Source organism: Lissotriton helveticus, chromosome 2_1 (genome assembly GCF_964261635.1).
Source record: "Lissotriton helveticus chromosome 2_1, aLisHel1.1, whole genome shotgun sequence".
In the NCBI taxonomy this organism is placed as follows: Eukaryota; Metazoa; Chordata; class Amphibia; order Caudata; family Salamandridae; genus Lissotriton; species Lissotriton helveticus.
The window spans coordinates 610,133,314-610,154,997 of NC_136059.1; the positions used below are offsets into that span (position 1 = coordinate 610,133,314).

General features: G+C 46.6%; 1 protein-coding gene across 3 annotated transcripts in view; it reads left to right on the forward strand.

The window, feature by feature from the left end:
- Positions 1–21,684, forward strand: part of ZCCHC9 (zinc finger CCHC-type containing 9) — a 95,878-nt gene that overhangs the window by 60,983 nt on the left and 13,211 nt on the right. For all 3 annotated transcript variants that reach the window (XM_078675320.1, XM_078675318.1, XM_078675319.1), the window contains one exon: positions 10,154–10,222. In XM_078675320.1, coding sequence (XP_078531446.1) covers positions 10,154–10,222 — 69 coding nt within the window. The remainder of the gene's footprint in view (positions 1–10,153; positions 10,223–21,684) is intronic.

Here is a 21,684-nt window from a genome sequence, read left to right on the forward strand (position 1 = left end):
CCCCATTCCAGTGAATAAGCTGATCACTGCCCATACATGCCCGTACACTGATGCCTTTTCCTTTAGGCGTATATTTACATTTTTCGAGTGCTAAGAATGACTTAAGCTTTTAAATGCCATGCCTCCTTTTTTAGGTCTCGCATACGTATCGCGCATGTGCTGCATAGGAAGAAGACCTTTAACCATCGGTTCACTTTTTCGCCCAAAAACGTGCACTCATTCCATTTCCTTCAATGGCAATGCGTGCACATTTGTCATCAATTATCACACCTCGCTGCTCGCTCCCGCAAGGGAATCGCACAGGCCTCCTCCTCTCTCCCCTCCCCCTGCACGCGCGCTTCTGCTTGTTTTAATTGAGATGGGTCCTCAGGCTAATGGAAGAGATATTCCCCACACTTACGGCTTTTTAAGTTACTCTGAAACTTTAGGTAACTTTTTATTAAGACTTCTTGTGAATGTATAGGCTCTTTGAGCGCCTAATAGAACAGCATTTTCATTTATGATAATGTAATCATTTTTTGTAAATAGTAGATTTAGCTATTGCTTCCCCTTTCCAAACACTAAACTCTCAGCTTGTCTCTTGTGTGAATGAAGCAAAATTACACCCAGGTGAGCAATATCGGTCTGCTCTCTCCGCCGGCGCTCCTGCTCAGGCATAATATTTATTATTCCTCCCATTTGGTGAATTATTCCCGGAACCATCCAGGAAAAAAACTTCGTGCGAATAAGGGAGCGAGTCGCGAAAGGCCCGCACGTCTCCTTGGCAGTAAATCTTTGGCGGCACCTTGTAAAATGAGAGCGATTCCATAAAATTGGTCCATCGTCGATAAAAATGGTTGCCCTTTCGTAAGTTATTTTCAGCTCGAGGTTTCCCACTCGGCGAGGACTTTGCGGGCAAGTAGGGTCCAGCGCCAAGCCAGGTGCGTTTATTTATTAGTATTTTATATCACGCAGTATGCCACGTGCGGGCTTAATGTGCCTATTGAATTGCTATGTTTTGTGATACGTATATAGGAAGCGCATTCTGCCACTGGAAAGGGGGGGGTATTGCAGCGCGAGCACAATGGTGTGACGTGCCATGAGCGTGGATGCCAGCGTGCGCTGGGCCTGCTCATGACAGCATTGACTGGCAGAGGTGTACCATTAGGTTCAAGTGTGAGAAGCTCAACCAGTCCTGGGATGCTGTTAGCATCATAGTCGGCAGCATCATATGTCTCAAAAATGTTCCTCATCTTTTGTCGAATTAGTGGCCCACTACAAACCGTACCGCTGGTCACAATGACTGGGGAGAAAGCTGATTTCTATAACACACAGTGATAGCTGGGCTCCCGTGCCCGGCGAGGTGCCAGGATAATCCTCCATATTGGGTGATGACATGCAGAGATGTTACTAGGGCACTGGATTTTGACCTTTCCGTGGTTTGATACAGCTGGTGATCCATCCTTTGAATGCAGGGTGTCCTTCTATTCCAACAGCTCTTCTTTCAAATGCGAACACACTCCTGATCACACCAGTCTCCATGGTCTGGGCCTTCTCTGCCGTCAAGCAGCCATGGCGGCACCTTTCAGGTTCTGAAGATACCTTCCACACTTAGTGCTTTTAAGGCTTGGGCAAAGTGGGCGCTGGCCCAGGGTCTCAGCCTTTCAGGGGCACCCTGATAGATACGGCTCCGTTCTTCGCACAATCCTGCCCTGATGACCTTGAATGATATTTAAACATACCATTTTCCTTTTATTTAATTGTTAAACTGGCACTCTGTGGGTGTCCATTAGCGACATTCTGCAGAGAAATCGTGTTTACTTTTCAATACCATGCACATGCATAAAAAAAGTTCCTTTTAGATCAAAACAGGACCTCACATATAAGAAATGGCAGTGGGCCGCACAGATTATTTTCAATAATATTAGTGGACTGCTGCTATTTTACACCATTGAAACCACACATCATTATCCCTAAATATTAGATGGAAGCACATTTAGAATTTGAATCAGTCTTCGTGTGAAGTGTCAGCTACTTGGACAAAGAGGGCATGACAAGCTGAAATTAGATCATAAATTCAACGCTATTCTGAACAGGGCCCCCAAAATCCTTAAAATGTCCTTGTCCACAGCTTTACCAGGTGTCTATTCAATAGACTGGACAAGGGTCAGATCCAATAGGTTGGACAAGGGTCTGGTGGCCAAAAGTAAAGCTAGCTAAATGTTTCTTTCAATCCGAAAAGGACAACACCTTTTCTCAGATATCTGCTTTCACCACTTTACACTGATTCACTCGACCTTTCCTTTAGCTGCAAAGGCAAAACATTCCCGGGGTAAATGTAGACACCAGAGAGTCTTCTGCTTCGAGGCATCAGCCATTGTAAAACTTTTTTTCTCAAGTGGAGTATCTAAAGGCAGTGAGTAACGAATAGTTTTCTTACCTGTCGGTGTAGTTTTGCAGCTTGAAGATCTTTCTGGATTCACTATGCTGTGCATTATTCCGCGGTCTTGTGGTTGGGTGTCTTGTGGTTGGGTCCGGATTCGTAGTCTTTTCTTTGTTTTTGTTTTTTTTGTTTTTTTCTTAGCCCAGGTGGGCGTCGGCGTCACACCCCCTTGGGTGTATTTCCGGTGACGTCGGCATGCTTCCTGCGGAAGCTCCCACTCTTGGGCGCCATCTTTGGGTTCTTTTTTTCCGTGTTTCTTTCGTTTCCGAAGTAATGGCAATGTTCTATTTAGTTGGTATTTTACCGCTTTGTACTTTTTAAAATCCTTTCTCTTGTTAACCACCTCTTCTCTCTCCAGCCTCATCTTTCTGGCGGAGGTGGGTGGGTTCGCTAGTGAATCCAGAAAGATCTTCAAGCTGCAAAACTACACCGACAGGTAAGAAAACTATTCGTTTTGCAGCGTGAATCTTTCTGGATTCACTATGCTGTGCATAGATTTTGTAGCGGTTTCTCATCTCTGTGGCGGTTGGGTGGAAGATGAGCGTTGGGTATTGAATATGTGCTGTAGCACCTTCTGTCCAACTTGAGCTTCCTTGTTCATCTGTATGTCCACACAGTAGTGCTTCGTGAACGTGTGCACCGAAGCCCATGTTGCCGCCAGGCATATGTCTTGTATGGGTGTGTTAGCCAGGAAGGCTATTGTAGCGCCCTTTTTCCTAGTGGAGTGGGCACGTGTCCCCTCTGCTAGCTCTTGTCCTGCACGCTTGTGGCAGAGTTGGATTGTCTGTGCGATCCATCGTGCAATGGTCTTTTTGGTTACTGCTTTTCCCATGTAACTGTTGGCGAATGACACAAAGAACTGTTTTGTTTTCCTGTGTCCCTTCGTCCTTTCGATGTAGTGCATGACTGCCCTTCTGGCGTCCAGGGTGTGCAGAGCTCGCTCTGCGGCAGTTGTTGGTTTTTGGAAAAAACTCGGTATCTGTATAGACTGGTTCATGTGAAATTTAGATACCACCTTCGGCATGAAGTTTGGGTCAGTCCTCATCACAACCCTGTCATTGTATATTTGTATGTAGGGTTCTTGTAGCGTCAGAGCCTGAAGCTCGCTTACTCTGCGTAGGGACGTTATTGCAACCAGGAAAGCTGTTTTCATAGTTAGCATCTTTAAGGACGCCTTGTGGAGCGGTTCAAAGGGCTCTTTCATGAGTTCCGTTAGGACTATGTTCAAGTTCCATGCAGGTGGCGGCACCCGCTTGGGCGGTGCGATCCTTTTCGCCCCTTCTAGGAATCTCTTCACCACTTGTGATGTGAAGAAACTCCTGCAAGTTTCACCCCTTGTGTAGGCGACTATCGCTGCTAAGTGAACTCTCAAGGAGGATGAGCTAAGGTTCTTCTCTAGCAAGTGCGTCAGGTACTTTAGCACTGTGGAGTCCTTCTTCATTTTATTGTGAAGTCTTTCTTGTCTGCACCATATTTTGAACCTCTTCCATTTTGCAACATAGCACTTCCGAGTGCTAGGCCTTCTTGCCTCCCGCAGGACCTTCAGTGTACTTTCTGGCAATCTTAAATGTGCGAACTCTATGTCCTCAGGAGCCACGCTACTAGGCTCATGCTCTCTGGCTCTGGGTGTAGCACCTCTCCGTTCTGCATGGAGAGTAAGTCTTTCCTCCTGCTGAATCTGTGGGGTGCACACTGTGTCATCTCCATGATCTGCGAGTACCATGTCTGCCTCGCCCACTGTGGTGCGACCAGTATCAGTGTCATGTTGCTCGCTCTGCACTTGCTCAGTACTCTGTGCATCAGTGGTATCGGGGGAAAGGCGTAGGCAAATGTCCTTGACCAATCTATCCATAGGGCATTCCCTAGTGACCCTTCCTCGGGCTGCCTGGATGCGAAGTTTCGGCATTTTTCATTCTGGCGTGTGGCAAACAGGTCCACCGATGGAGTTCCCCATCTGTCGAATAGGCGCCTTGTCTCCTGAGCATTGAGCTCCCACTCGTGGGATGCCGATGTCTGTCTGCCTGCTGAGCCAATCTGCTTGTATGTTGTCCTTCCCTGGCAGGTGTATGGCCAGCAGGTCTATCTTGAGAGGGATGGCCCATCTCCATATCTCCTGCGCTAGCGTTGAAAGCGGGGCTGACTGGGTGCCCCCCTGCTTGTTGATGTAGAACATCGCAGTGGTATTGTCTGTTTGTATCAACACCTTGTGTTTGTACAGTCTTGTTTGGAAGGCTTTCAGTGCAAGGAAGATTGTCTTCAATTCTAAGTAATTGATGTGCTTTGTCGCATCCGCCGGTGTCCACAGTCCCCTCACCTTGAGCTCCTCCATGTGAGCGCCCCATCCCTTCAGGGATGCGTCTGTGGTGATGGTCACTGTTGGCGTTGGGGGCGTTAGAGGCTTTCCCCTTGCTATGTTCTCCATGGTCCACCATGTCATCTCCTTCTGCACTGCGTGCGTTACAACCACTAGATCCTCCCAACTGCCTGTAGCTTGTGACCATTGCTCCTGTAGCCATTCTTGAATGGGTCACGTGGAGTCGTACATTCGGTACCAGGTGGATGCATGATGCCATCATCCCCATGATCTTGCTCGCAGTCCTCACTGTCCGAGCTTGTCCCTTCCGGTAGAGGAGAGTTTCCTTCACCAGCGCCCTCGCCCTCTTCTCGCTGGGGAACACCTTGCCCTGTAAGGTGTTGATCTGTGCTCCCAGGAAGATCTTCACTTGTTCTGGCTCCATTGATGATTTCTTCCAATGGATGGAGAACCCCAGGTTTATGAGCGTGCTGGTCACTGTATGTGCGTGCAGCTTGCATTTCTGGTATGAGTTTGCTTTCACCAGCCAGTCGTCCAGGTAAGGGTATACGTGTATTCCTTGCCTTCTTGGGTGCGCAGCGACTGCTGCGAGGCACTTTGTGAAAACTCTTGGTGCCGATTTTAGACCAAAGGCCAGTGTCGTGAACTGGTAGTGGCTTTCTCCGACGGTGAACCTGAGCATGTGTTTGTGCTTTCTGTTCATTGGGATGTGCAGGTATGCGTCTTTGAGGTCTATAGTGACCATGAAGTCCCCGATCTGCAATTGTGGGAGCACCTCTTGCAGGGAGGTCATTTTGAATTTTTGCGTTCTTATGAATTTGTTCATGAACCATAAATCGAGAATGGGTCTCATTGTCTCGTCTACTTTTGGTACCAGGAAGTACGTTGAGTATACTCCTGTGTTTCTTTCCTTGAAGGGTACCCGTTCTATGGCCTGCTTCTGCAGGAGTTCTTTTGCTTCTTCCTGAAGGCACTGCAGCTGCTTGCTTGCTAGTGGCTTTCTTTTTGGTTTTCTGCTTGTTGGCCTCCCCTCCAACTCTATGCAGTATCCGAATTGGATAATGTTGAGGATCCATTTGTCTGATGTGATTTCTCTCCACTCTTGGAGGTGGAATCTTAATCTTCCTCCCACTGGTGTCCTGTGGTCGTAGGTGTCTAGTTTGTCTTGACCCATCTGTACGTGCTGCCCCCTGGGGTCTTTTTTGTGGGCGGGCACACGGAGTTTTTTGAAGTCACTTGGAGGTGGGCTGCTGCCCCCCTCTTCTATTTTGTCCCCGTACATTTCTCCCTCGAAAGGACTGGCCTCTTTGTTGGTACTGCCAGGACTGCTTCTGATGACCCTGCTGAGTCTGCGAGTCTGCCTGGTGCGTTTGCTGGAAAGCCTGGTGTGATGTACCTGGCTGGTTTCCGCCTCTCCCGCCGGGCCTCCGTGACGGGGTGCCCCTCTTGTTCCCTCTGAACTGCAATGCTCCCATGGATCTTGCTGTTTCGTTATCTTTCTTCAGTTGGCTGAGCTTTTCATCAACTGTTGGTCCGAAAAGCGTGCTGCCGTTGAACGGTGTGTTCAGGATGCTGTGTTGCACCTCCGGTTTGAAACCGGATATCCTGAGCCAGGCGTGCCTCCTTTCCGTGACGCCCATCATCATGAGCCTGCTGGCGGTGTCTGCCCCATCCAGGGCCGTCTTAAGGCAAGAATTTGCCGCATTCTTTCCCTCTTCAACCAGCTTTTCGGCTTTCTGCCTGGCATCCTGGGGCAAGTCCTTCACCAACTGCCCTAGTCCCTCCATGATTTGGTACATGTGCCTGTTTATCAGGGCGTTGGAATTAGCCATGCGCCAGTGGGTCGCGGCATTCCGTTCGATCCTTCTGCCCACCAGATCCATCCTTTTGCTCTCCTTATCCGGTGGTGGGCCCGAGGTAGTGGGTACGTTAGCCCTCCTCCTTGCTGTGGCCGTGATAATGGAGTCTGCGGAGACCGTGCCCTGAATGTAGGCCGGGTCCTTTGTGGCATGCTTGTACTTCTTCTCAGTTCTGGGAGTTACTGCCTTGCATGTTGCGGGCTCCCTGAAAGCTTCCTTCCCCTGAGCCAAGACGCTCTCGAGCATTGGAAGGAACTGGCTCCTCGTTTGTGTTGGGAGCAATGTTTCTAGAAGGAAGTCTGCTTTCTGCTTCTCTTCGTCGAGCTTGAGCTTGAAAGCTGCTGAGGCAGATTGTATCACCGAGTTGTAGGCCCCGATGTCGTCCGGCGGCGAGGGCCTCGAGGGGTAGGTGTCGACCACCTCCTCCGGGCTGTCGGTGTCGACATCGATGTAATCTACCTCCTGAAGGTCCGAGGGTGCCGACTCTGTGTCTGTCCTGCCCTCCTCTTCCTCCCCATAGTTGTAACTATCGTAGGGATTCTCGTACTCCTCCTGGTCGTCGATCACCTCGACGTCCTGGTCTTGTTCCTCGGTGACTTCGGCGATCTCCTCTTCCTCCTCGACCGCCTCCATCACCGGTGGCTTGGTCTTGTGAGGGATCGTGAAGGCTTTCATCTTTGCGTCGAAATCTTTCTTCCGCTGCATGATGTTCTCCATTTCTGCCTCGAGGCGCCTTCTTTTCTTCTCCATCTCGGCCGCGTGTTCCGCGTCGGATGGGTCGGCCGCTCTCTTCGGCGGATGGCTCGTCGCCGTGCCTCTCGGAGTCGAAGTTTTCGACGTCGAACCGGATTTCGGGTCTCTGGTCGTCGTCGTCAGTTTTGGGTCTTTCTCCCTCGGCGTCGATCGATCCTTTTCGGGGACGATTTTCGACGTTTTCTGCTGATCAGCAGCTCTCGGCGCCGGGGACTCCTTCTCGGAGGATCCGCTGGGCCTGGGAGTAGTCGCGGACGCCGCCTTTTTTGGCGTCGGCGCTTTCGGGGTCTTGCCCTCGATTTTTCTAGACTCAGAGTCTCTCTGGTTCTTGGGGGCCGAAGAGTCTCCTACCTTGTCAGAAGTCTTCGTGTAATCGGTCTCTACGACCGTGTAGCTGTCGTCTTCAGCGGCAGCGTTGTCTTCTTCCTCGGAGGACATCCCCAGCTCGTAGAGTGACGGAGTCGGGGCCTTCCCCTGCAGGGCGGCGTGTGCTACCCTCTGCCTCTCTCTCACACGAAGGGTCTTCGGGGTGAAGGCGGAACAGGCGTTGCAGTCTCCGCTTTCGTGGTCCACCGGTAGGCAAAGGTTGCATACCGGGTGCTGGTCCTTCTGCGCGTACTTGTGGTGGCAGTTACGGCAGAACTTGAACGGCGTGTTGTCCATCCTCGAGCGTCCAGGGCCTCTCTGGTCGCGTGTTCGTCGACGGTCGTCGAAGATCTCGATGGAAAACGCCTTATCCTTGCTGGGTTTTCGTCGATGAAGTCCCCTGGAGTCTTCAGATGACTTTTCCTCGTATTTTCTGTATTTTCTTTCTTCTTTCTCCAAAAATGTCTGGAGCCCAAACGGGAACGATCCAGACCCGACCGCGGGAAAAAAAGAATCTGAAGATGGCGCCCAAGAGTGGGAGCTTCCGCAGGAAGCATGCCGACGTCACCGGAAATACACCCAAGGGGGTGTGACGCCGACGCCCACCTGGGCTAAGAAAAAAAAACAACAAAGAAAAGACTACGAATCCGGACCCAACCACAAGACACCCAACCACAAGACCGCGGAATAATGCACAGCATAGTGAATCCAGAAAGATTCACGCTGCAAAACCACATCTACCTGCCCACCAGGACTGTGGTGGTCCACTTTACAGATTGCACAAGAGATGCTTATGGCAGGAACCTTTGCAGTGACACACTTCCCTCCCTTCCACACACACTGTTTTAAACACCAAAGTCTGCTTCATCTGCGGGCTTACTATAAGATGTAACGTCACAGCAACCAGAAGGCTGCACTGGCTGTCTGTCAGCAATCGTATCACCGGCAACATATCTCTAAATTTAAATCTCTCTGTTTAAAGCTCCATGGCAAAAGCAGAAAACTACACTTCTAAAATCATCCCTTCACTCAACTCCTAACACTCTGCTACACATGTTCAGTGAAGGATCACTGCCGTTATCAGTTCTTAGTAGATCTCTGTACTCCCTCACTCTGAACCAGTGGACTCTGGATTAATGGTCAAACACTAGCCAGTAAAAAAGTTCTCTCGTAGCCTGTAAAGATGCAGCTGGGATTCACAAGACTGCAAATTGTGCCTGAGGTCCCCAAACAGAAATACTTTGAGGCTGTACATATTGGGATGGTAGTTCCATGCCTTTTTTTTTTTTTTTTTTTTTTTTTAAGAATGTTATAGGAACCAGCGTGCAGGCATCTGGGTAAAATCGGAAACGCAGTACAGGCACCTGGATAAAACAGGAAATGTTATAAAGGCACATGAATAATATAGAAAACGGAGCACCTGCACGTGGATAAAACAGGAAATAGGGTACAGGGTCCTGGATAAACCGAAAATACTGTACAAGGAAAGCGTAAACAAGCATTTGCAATGCAATCAATCTTGCCTTTGGGACTTTATATGTATTTAGCTATGCAGCACATTCGCCTGGGTGCTGAAACATCTACTGTTCTTTAACATGTAGGGAAAGTGAGCACCAAACTGCGTGACACACCAGGTATGGATACACATTGAGAGAAATATTGCCTTTCAACTGGAAATGGTATAGTCCAGAACTCTGTTTTTGATATGAAATTAGCGCCTTCGGTGGTCATCTCACTGAAAACACAAGATTTGAAAAAAATGTTATTGTATACGGGTGCTCGTGGAAGACAATTTCTATGGACTGGAATCTAGAGAATGCTAAAGTGATTCAGGTATTTTACTGACCACTGCTGGTCTTTTTATAAAGAGAAAGTTAAATAGAGGCAGTTGCCAGAAAAATAAAACCAGCATTGGCATAGCCAATAGGTCTTGCCTGTGAGACCTTATAAGTGTTTAGTTATCCAGCACAATATCCTTGGTGCAACAACATCAACTGTTGCATGGATAAACACTTATAAGATCCCAAAGGCGAGACCTATTGGCTATGCCAATGCTTGTCTTTGCCTGTTTCCAGGTTCATGGGTGGAGCAAGACTCCTCGTGAACCTATGGGAATTGCCACAAAAGCTACTTAGACCAGCATATCAGTGCCCTAATCAAGATAATTTGGGCATCAGTATCTAGATCAATGTTTTTTGTATCTTGAAGTTCAATGTAGACTAAAAGAGGCTCATCCAGATGTTGTCCCTCTTTCTCGTTAGACTGTCTCTGTTGGTAACATTTATATTGATAAAAATGTTAAGAAAGTAATCAATAAAATACTAATTTACACATGTACAATTCTGTTTTTTGAAACTATATTTTTTTATTCTGATCTCCTGATATTCCTTCCTGTTTTTTTAAAACTATTAACTTTATTTTCCTCCTTTGTGTGTTTAGGGGGCTCCTGTAGGAGTTGTGGATCTGTGGAACACTTTCAGAGGGATTGCCCAGAACAGCAAAATTCAGGTATTTCAGGCTGTGCCATCGAGCATGGTGGAAGATCCTTTACGTTTATGACCCAGTGTTGATAATCTATTTGGGATTTGTTTCTTCCTCCATGTCAACTTCCATGCACATGCCAGTCATGGATGCTGCTGTGTATCATGGGGTGGCTCTAGTGAGTGATCACCTATCTATTCCAACTGACACACCAAGATGAAACGAGAAATAGAAGATGCTGCATTGTGTCCATTAATTAGGAAAGCATGAGGCAGTTTGGCATGTAGGTTGTGCATATGCCTTTATTTGTACATCACTGTTGGAATGTTGTGTCCTAAGCTCCTATGGTGGTTGTTATTTTGTCATTTGATGCCTGGCTGTCTCCAATGATGGGAATGTCTCCTGTGGAGCTTTTATTTTGTTCATTTTTAGTGGAATGCATGCTGCATCGAAGCTTGTGGGTATGCAACTATTCACTGTATTATACTAATGGAGAAGTGTTCTAGCAAGGATCCTCACACACATAGTGTAATGACCATCACTGGAAAATCATGTTCGAGTCATATGAGCTGCAGATTACACACTGTGCATAGATGGCCACCTAGTATTGGGCCCGGATGTTTGTTTTTGTTCTAGAAAGTCTTTGGAAGTCACAGGATAGGTGACTCCTCCTTTGGATCATACTGCGCTTGGGCATCGGCTCCATCCCCAGATTGTTTTTTTCTGCCACCGGGCTCGGATGTGTTTCTAGCGCTCCGTGTTGGAACCGATTTCCTTCGGGGTGCAATCCTCACCAGCTTCGACGGTATTGTTTCGAACGCGTTTTCCAGTCTACGCTACTCTTCAACTCCGAAGTCTTCGATTCCATTCGTCGATGAAGGCCTTCGGGCCTACCTAGGCCTCAACTTCCAGCTCATGGAAAGGACGCCATTGAAGAGGTGTTCTCAATGTGGGTCAAAGTTTCCCCACACCGATCTACATGAGGTGTGTAACCTTTGCTTCTCACCGGAGCATGAGGCCAGAGACTGTTCCGCTTGTGCCTCTTTCCGCTCCAAGAAGACGATCCGGGACGGGAGAGCTAGGAGAACAATGGCTCGTTTATCAGCTCCGATTCCAGACGACATCTTCCAAGAGGGCGTCGACGTCCCAGAACAACAACATGGCGTCGACAGCAACTCCAAAGCACAAGATTCCGAAGTCGAGGACATCACTCCAGCACAAAGGGTCGTAAGTAAGAACGTCGCCCCCGACCGTTCCTCGACGCATTCCAAAAATGGCTTCGGTCACACCCTCGCGCCGAGTGCACACCGAGACAACTGCTTCCAATGCCCCGCCTTCGGGCTCGGATAAGAAGCCCAATAAGCCTTCAGGCGACTCGATCCCAGGTCAGCCTGCCCACGGTGCCGGCGCACATCTACCGGCACCAAAAAAGATACCATTGTCTGCCTCCATGCCGGCATTGAAACAATTGGCGCCGAAACCTAGTGTTAGCTCCTCTGCACCGAAACCACACTCTGAGCCAAGCAGACGCGCTTCAGATCAGGAAAAACCATTGGATCCGATAAAAACCATCAGGGCCGAAAAAAAACATCGTAGCCGAAAAAGGCACGTACTTCCCCGGCTAAAGACACTGCTAAACACCAAGCTTCAAAGCCAAAAGAAGCTCACAGCTCAGTGCCAAAAAAGCCCTTGGCACCAAAATATCTGCCTCCTGCAGAAGACTTATTTCATCCAGACCCTGCACAAAAGACTCTGGTTAAGGATCTAAACACTGGTCGACTAACTCTTAGTTCAAAGAAACTACCACTGGACATGCCTACACCTCCTCCTCAGCCAAAGAAGAAGGGCATTGTTACCTCTCCTCTAAGAATTCCTTCTCCTCCTCCACCCTCTCCTCCTCCACATATACCATCACCTCCTCCTACCCTACCACATCACTCCCCTACACCTTCTCCCATAGCAGATGATGACAACAGAGATGATAGTTCTGATGACACAGGGGGTGGTGCAGATAGTGAGCCACCAGATCAGTCTATTCCTCCGGGCTCACCTGACCCTTGGAATGATTAGAACACTCCAGACGTCCCTAACGTTCCCCAAGACGACATACATCCCTCTAGGCCTTCCCCACCAGAAGACACTGAGATTTAATCAACTAGTACGTAGGGCTGCACAATACCATGGGGTTGACCTACATACTGACCCTGTGGAAGAAGACTTCCTAATGGATACCTTGACAACGCACAAAGGTCCGCGTCAATTTTACCCATGCTTAAGGGAGTTATTAAGCATGCTCCAGAAGTCTTCAAAGACCCAGTTGGAACTCGGGTCATCAACCCACGAATAGAGAAGAATTATAAAGCTGCCCCTTCAGATCCAGCATATATTAAAGGCCCAGCACCATTAGACTCTCTTGTGTTCTCTAATGCACGCAAAAGAGCAAATTCACAAACATCAGGTGACGCTCCCTGTTAGATCTGGGGGTCTCTAGTTGGCAATGGTTATCACCTTTGTCTAAATAGGGACCCTTACTTCTAAGTCAGGATAAGGGGATTACACTCCTTAATAACCCCTGCTCACCCCCTTGGTAGCTTGGCACGAGCAGACAGGATTATCTCGGAGGCAGTGTGTTAAGCATTTGTGAATATACACAGTAATACAGTGAAAACACTACAGATGCACACAACAGAGGTTTTATAAAAATAAGTATTTTTATATAGACTTAAACACAAGACCACAAACGACAAAAATCCGCAATACTACACTTAAGATTACTTAAAAGATGATTAAAGTCTTAGTTGAAGTTGATGGTAAATGCGACAAAGTTCTCAACAAAGTACCTGGATGCCTAACGCAAATTAAAAACAAGGCTCGCAAAAGGGGAGATGCTTTAGTTCAGGGATCCGGGGGAACGGTTGCGTCCTTCCTCAATGCTTGCGCAGAGTAAGGGACTCGTCGTGAGCCTTCCCGGAGCGAAGGTGATGCTCGGCTTGCGGGCCTGTTGTGGTGCGCAAGATGGCGCCGCGATGATCCAGTTGCAATGCGAGAAGATGGCGCCCTTGATGCGGCGATGGGATGACGATGCGATGACGCCCTGGCAGCCTTGCGACGACTCTGTACTTTGGAGCCGCGACAGGCCCTGCGACACGCTTCTTCGATGATGCGATGGCGACTCTCTCGATGTTGTCACGCTTCTCCGGTGATGCGACAGCAGGCAGCTTAGATGAACACACGCTTCCAGTGAGATGCGGCCGGCGTTGCGATGATTTCAGCTGCGGCGGCAACATGCTTCTTCTCTGCGTCGCGCTTCCAGCGGCACGCAAGTGACTGGAGTCAGAATTCCCAGCAAGGAAATTCAGGAGGGAGCTGGAGGTGAAGTCTTTTGGCCCTGAGACTTCAGCAGGAGGCAAGCACAGTTAAAGCCCTTGGAGAGTATTCTGTAGATGAAAGTCCTTACAAAGTTCCTTCTCCTTTCCCTTGGCAATGAAGCAACCACTGCAGGCCAGCCCAGCAAACGGCGCACTGGCAGAGGGGCAGTCCAAACTCCTGCAGCTTCCTTGGTTCTTCTCCTTGGCAGAAAGGTTTCTTGTACCAGAAGTGATCTAATTTCTTGGGATCAGGGTCCCAATATTTATACCCCAAAATCCTTTGTTCTCCGACTAGTCCAAACCAGTTCCTGACCACTTTGGTTACATGACTCTCTTCTTCCTTTCACTGTGCAGGGCAGAGACATCAGACGCCCCACAGGAGGTGGAGCCAGCACAGGGGAGGGAAGATACAGCTCTGGAGCACTTTGTTGACCTGATTCCTCCTCTCCTTTCACAGTGCAGGGCAGAGACATCAGACAAGCCACAGGGGGTGGAGCCAGCATTGTAGAGGGAAGGCCCAGCCCTATTCAGGTCCCAGGTGCACTCCTCCCTCCCATCTGGATGTAAATCTCTATTCACCACTTGGCTGTCCCAGCCTGTCTCCTGGAATTCCCCAGCCCTGTCACACACAAACCCAGACAAGGAATACACAACCCAGCAGAGGCAGGCTCAAATGGTTAGGCAAGCAAATACCTGCTTTCTAAAAGTGGCATTTGCAAACACAGAATATTAAAATAAACTTTACTAAAAGACGTATTTTATTATTTTGAGTTCAGGCATACTAAAGTTGAATTTCTACCGTGTTCCCTGAGTCAGTTAGGATTATAAGGATGTAATAATCTTAACTGCCCATTCTGGCCTATGAGAACAGGTAGCCTTAAATAGTGAAAAACTAAAATGGCTGTAATTCACCATTAGAACATGCTACACACATCAGAGCATGTCCTACCTTATACTTACAATGCACCCTGCCCTTGGGCCTACCATAGGGGTGTCTAATATGAAGCAAATGGAAGGGTTAGGCACTGGCAAGTGGGTGCACTTGGCCAAGTCGACATGGCAGTGCTAGACTGCACACAGGCCTTGCAATGGCGGGCCTGAGACACATTTTACAAGCTGCTTCTGTGGGTGGCACAACCAGTGCTGCAAGCCCACCAGCAGCATTTGATTCACAAACCCTGGGCACACATGGTGCACTGTACTAGGGGCTGACAGATAAATCAAATAACCCAATCATGGAATCCAATCAGTATATATATTTAACATGGGGAGCACTTGCACTGTGGCACTGATTAGCAGTGGCACAGTGCCCAAAGCATAAATCCAGCAAAAACATATTAAAACAGAGGAGGCAATCCGTCAAAAAATGGAAGGGAGCCTCACGCCAATGATGCCAGGTCTAACACTCCCCCACCAGATAAAAGAGTCTAAGCTCCTTGACGCATCCGGTAAAAGAACTGTGTCACAGGCAGCAAACATGTGGCGTATTGCCAATACACAAGCATTACTGGCAAGATACGACAGGGCACATTATGATGAATTAGAATCATTAATGCAGCACCACCCCGATAAGTATAAAAACAGGGCAAATGAGCTTATACAGGAGGGTAAAAATATCACAAACACATCTATTTGTTGTGCACTAGATGGGGCATACACTGCCTCCAGAGCAATTAATACCAGTGTTCTGTTGCGTTGACACGCCTGGCTACGCATTTCAGGGTTCAAACCTGAAATCCAAAGCGCCATACTCAACCAGCCCTTTGAGCGACACTTATTCGGAGCTGATGTGGACGTATTCCTTGAAAAGATGAAAAAGGATACCGATACAGCCAAATCTATGGGAGCCTTGCAGTTGCAGGCTCCCAGACTCTCATTTCGCCGCTCATCTTGCAGGGGGACCCCCAAGGGATACTCTTCAGACACACCCTCTACTTCTTACAAAGCCCCCACACAATCCACCTATAGTAGGGGCTACCAAAGAGGCGGTTAAAGAGGTAACAACAATAAAGGCAGAGGTAAAAACAACTCCCGCTCTGCCTCCACCCGTGCCCAATTACTTCCCTCCCCTTCCCCCGCCGCATTCCACTCCAGTCGGGGGAAGGCTACAACATTACCTGCCAGCCTGGAAAAACATCACGTCAGTCAGATGGGTGCAACAAATAATTCAGTCAGGTTACTGTCTCGAACTAACATCTACCCCCCCAAACATACCACCCAAACAGCGTTCAATGTCACAAGAACATTTGATACTGCTCAGACAGGAGGTAATATCCCTTCTGCAGAAAAATGCAATAGAAACAGTTCAACTGCATCAGCGGAACAAAGGAGTATACTCCCTCTATTTTCTAATTCCACAGAAGGACGGATCTCTGAGGCCTATTCTAGACCTCAGACCCCTAAACCTGTACATACAATCAGACCACTTTCATATGGTCACACTCCAGCAGGTCCTTCCACTCATTTTACAAAAACGACTTCCTTACCACTATAGATCTCAAAGACGCCTACTTCCACATTCCTATCCTCGCAGCGCACAGAAAATTTCTCAGATTTGTACTAGATGGGCAGCAGTACCAATTCAAAGTACTCCCATTCGGAGTCACAACAGCACCAAGGGTGTTTACCAAATGCCTAGCAGTAGTAGCTGCACATCTAAGAAGACAGCATGTTCATGTCTTCCCATATCTAGATGACTGGCTCATAAAAGCCAGCTCATACAGCCAGTGTGTACAAAACACTCGCACCACAATTCAACTACTCCACGACTTGGGATTCACAGTAAATCACACCAAGTCCCATCTACAACTGTCCCATGTACAACAATATCTCAGTGCCACAATAAACACTGAATTTGCACTAGCCTATCCCTCTCCAGCCAGGATAACAAGTGTACAAACTCTCCTAACAAAATTCAAACCACAACACTCTCTTCCAGCTCGAGTGTTCATGCAGCTCATAGGAATGATGGCATCTTGCATATTTATAGTACCTCACGCAAGACTACAAATGCGTCCACTTTAAAGAGTGCTTAGCACGCCAATGGAAACAAGCTCACGGTCAACTAACAGACCTAGTGTTGGTAGACAGTCTGACTCATCGCTCTCTGCAATGGTGGAGCACCAAAAACCTTTCAAAAGGCCGACCGTTCCTAGAGCCAGTTCCTCAAATAGTCCCAACAGCTGACGCATCGCTCTCCGACTGGGGAGCTCACCTACTGCATCACACCATGCAAGGCAGGTGGACACCACAACAAACGTCACTCCACATCAACCACCTGGAGTTACTAGCTGTATTTCTAGCCCTAAAAGCATTCCAAAAGCAAGTATCAGGTAAAGCTGTCTTAGTCCGCACAGACAATATGACAGCCATGTACTACATAAACAAACAAGGGGAACACACTCTCTACAGCTCTCTATTAGCGCAGCAGATATGGAGATGGGCTATGCCACTAAAAATCTTTCTCTTAGCCTAACATGTTCCAGGAGTACAAAACACCATAGCAGATCTGCTAAGTTGACAGACACAGCAGATCAACGAATGGAAACTTGATCCACAAGTTCTTCAACCGTTCTTTCAAATGTGGCTACAACCTCAGATAGACCTCTACGCTACCCACGAAAATGCAAAATGCCCAAGTTTCGCCGCCAGATATCCACACCCGCTGTCCAAAGGCAATGCGATATGGATGAACTGGTCCGGCAAATTTGCGTACACTTTTCCACCTCTCCCAGTACTTCGGTTCGTCGTACGCAAACTACAGCAACATTCCCACTCATTCTAGTTGCTCCAACTTGGGCCAGACAACCGTGGTACACCACGCTGCTGCAACTTTCTGTGGTACCACACCAAAAACTATGCCTATCTCCACGCCTATTAACGCAGAACCATGGAGAGATCAGACACCCAGACCTAGCTCAGCTCAACCTAGCGATCTGGCTCCTGAAGTCATAGTTTGGTTACCTTAACCTCCCTCCAGACTGTATGATCGTTATTAAAGAAGCTAGACGTCCACCACTAGAGCATGTTATACAGCTACGTGGAAATGGTTTGTAATATACTGTCAAAACAACCACGTCAATCCTTTAGATGTGTCTATTCAACACATCATAAGATACCTATTACACCTTCAAAAATGTAATTTAGCGTACACGTCTATCAGACTGCACCTTGCTGCCATTGAAGCATACCTACAAAATAGACAACATCTATCTCTCTTTAGAGTGTCTTCCATAAAGGCTTTTATGGAAGGACTCAAAAGAATAATCCCTCCCAGAACACCACCTTCACCAGTGTGGAACTTGAAACATTGTTCTCACACGGTTAAAGGGACCTCCCTTTGAACCGTTACATAAATGTGAATTGCAATTCCTAACTTGAAAAGTAGCTTTCCTAGTAGCTATTACTTCTCTCAGAAGAGTTAGTGAACTAAAAGCATTCATCATTCAAGAACCTTTTCTGCAAATGCACCATAATAAAGTGGTTCTCCGTACTAATCCTAAATTCCTTCCAAAAGTCATTTCAACCTTCCATCTAAATTAGTCTGAGCTGCCCGTATCTTTCTCGCAGCCACAAACAGTCGCAGAAGGAGCTCTTCACACCTCAGATGTCAAAAGAGCATTGCTTTACTACATTGAAAGGACACAAACTTTTCGCAAGACAAAACAACTTTTTGTGTCTTTTTCACCACCACATAAGGGTAACCCCATATCAAAATCTGGGATAGCTAGGTGGATTGTCAAATGCATACAAATGTGTTACCACAAAGCTAAACGTACGTTATCTATTCCTCCTAAAGCCCATTCTACTAGAAAAATAGGGCCTTCAATGGCATTTTTAGGGAACATTCCCCTAGACGACATATGCAAAGCAGCTACATGGTCTACACCGCACACATTCACAAAACACTATTGTGTAGATGTGCAAACTAAACAACAAGCTACTGTGGGCGAAGCTGTACTAAAAACCCTGTTTCAAACCACTGCAATAGATACTGGTGATCGCCGCTAAATTTGGGTACTGCTATACAATCTATGCACAGTGTGTAATCTGCAGCTCATATGCCTCGAACGGAAAATGCTACTTACCAGTATGCATCTGTTCTTGGCATGTAGAGCTGCAGAGTTACACACGCCCACCCACCTCCCCGGCTACCTTTATCTGTTCTAGTATTATCTTAATTAGATACAAATTACATGGACATCCTTACTTTTCTTGCTAAACTCCCATCACTTCCCTAATGGCGAAAAACAATCTGGGGATGGAGCCGATGCCCATGCGCAGTATGATCCAAAGGAGGAATCACCTATCCTGTGACTTCCAAAGACTTTCTAGAACAAAAACAAACTGCAAGCATCCGGGCCAAACACTAGGTGGCCATCTATGCATAGTGTGTAACTCTGCAGCTCTACATGCCAAGAACAGATGCATACTGGTAAGTAGCATTTTCCTTTTTTGTGTGACTAAGAACTTTGTTTATTTTGGCAGTACTGACCATCTATCGACTGGACTATCCTCAGCTAGGGTATATTTATCCCATATTACATTTAGATATTATTAATATTGAACAGGTGAATGGCATGTAAAAGAAATTATCATCTGAAAAGTGTATGTGTGCGTAAAGAGCTCAAAGTTGTGTTAGGCTGCTGCTTGCTTTTTCAGGAGAGCAGATCATTTGGGTGCATGTTACAATTAGTTGCACTGAGAAGGAAATGAATGGTACATTTTGAGGTTGAAATGATGAGGTAAAGGTCAGACAGTACTAAGAAGACATTGTAAAGAGGAAGGCACCTTCTTTGTTGCCTTATGTTCATGTTCTTTATATTTAAGGTACACTGTGGTTGCTTGTCCTGCAGACTCTGTCACCATACTGATCTTCCTGCTGCCACATTTTTCCTTTCCCACTAGTGTCCATGATTATTGATGTCATTGAAAAGTAGTATTTGACCACTACAGAGGGTGTATTAAGGAGTAGTGAAAAAAAGTAGATAATGAACCGGTATATATCAATTTAATTGTAATTGTTGTTTTTAAGTCTCACCTGCACACAACTTTTAACTGTCTGTGGACGGAACGCCACATGTTAAACATAGCAAAAACTTACAGTAGGCTTAGAGCAAGCCCATTGCTAACCATTGGTTGGCTTTCGTGTCACGTACATGTGCTTGTTTCTAATATGATGTCCTTCCTTTCTGTTTTTGTGAGAAACACCAATACCTACTGTAACCCTGCCCTAGCTGGAGAGAACAATTTTATCTGTTAAACAGAAAGAACATAGGCACTAATTCAGTCTCTTTTCTATACCATCAACTTTTTTGTGTGTTTATAGATCCCCCACCCACAATAAGTGGCATGCTTCATTATAGATGTTCGCTTCTAACCAGCAACAATATTTTGCAAGTTGGGCTATATACAACTTATTTTTCCTTGTTTTGTTGGAGAAAAATGTATTGGTACTCTCCAGCATCGGCAAAACATAAACAATTTTGCCAATGCTGGAGAGAAAAAAATGAGCATATTGTTTTGAACGTGCGTTTGCACAATGATGCATGGGTTCGTGTATGATCCAAGTAAGTGCAGTAAATCAAAAACAAATTTCAAAGTAGAAATAGAGCTTTTGATGCAAGACTGCCCTGTTTACTAATAAGAAGTCGGCTAACGCAACTAAAAGAGTAGATGGTACCAGATACAGCAGCTGCTCTATTTTCGCTTTGTTGAAGGAGAAATCGTTTTTAAATTCGGAAACAGTTACTTGTGCTAACTTTGTCCACACACAAAACCTTTAACATCTGTTCTGGAGGTATAGGCAATGGCTGGGAGCAAATGGTAAAAGAATGTTTTTTCACAATTTGAGGACAACTTGCATCATATTGGTCATATTTAATAAGATGCATTAATACCTTTACGTCTATAAGAAATGGAAATCCAAAAAGGTTCTACAACGGTACAATTATCCTCATTGTAATATAACTTGGGTGATTTTGTCTGACGCTGAGTGATCATTGCCATGTGACCCACCAGCTTGATAATCTATAAACTGCTGTTTCAGCTGTGTTGCTCGTGGGGAGTATTTTACAATAATGACTACTTTTCGCAACCTACACCTAAGCAAGTGTGATGGTATGGGCCCACATTCCCTGTGCATCTGAAAATTCTCAACAGAGTTCCAGCAGCAAGGTGGATATAGCATGCAGCAGACGGATATTTGTGCCTGACTTTTTTTTTTAGATTTCAAAAGCTTTATTGGTATTTCAGACACAAAATAAATGAAATAAACAGAACAGAGGGGTAGAAGTACAGGATTCCATCAGTGCGCCTTGGATAAAGATATATGAGTAGTTTTTCAAGTATTACAGTCCTGTTGGTTAAATAAATTGGCTAACCGATCTGACGGAGATACAAATATTGCATGATGAGCGGATGACTTTATTTTTTAATGTCTTTTTACAGCCTTAATTGAAGTCGAACTACCACCCTTCTGCCCAACAAGTACAAAGTTGGTATCAGTTGTCATCCTATGAGGAGCTAAGTCAGACTTGGAGCTTATTGTGTCATGCTTGGTTGTGTGCAGCAATTGTCTTCCATGCGCTTCATCACAATTTGCATTCCAACAGTTCCTACGCAATGTTTCATGGTAGATGACTTAATATTCCAAGAGGACTCTACTAATAGTTACTCCTGTGGAATCGAAATTTGCCTAACGTAGTAACTGTAAGTTTCAATTCTATTAAGGACACGGAGGCGAGGATTATGCTATTCTTACTTTGCTTTATTCATTCCACAAAAACACAGTAGTCCAAATTAACACATTAACTTGATCTTTTTCCAACAACCAGTAGAAAACGATCATTTGCGCAAAAAAAAACCAACACAAGTCCACGTTATGAAACTTCAAATCCCATAAGGCCATAGAGGATTGCCACATCCTTAGTCCTACAACAGTGTCCATGCAGTGTAGATAGCCCCCTCCATCTTGTCCGACCCTCCGCTTTCTTCGCGCGATTCACGCCAAAAGTCACCGATCCTGTTTTGAACCGTAATTTCCTGAAACATAAAGAGACTGGTGATACCACACGGTAGAGACAGGAATATGAAAACACAAGCCATCACTTACGATAGAGC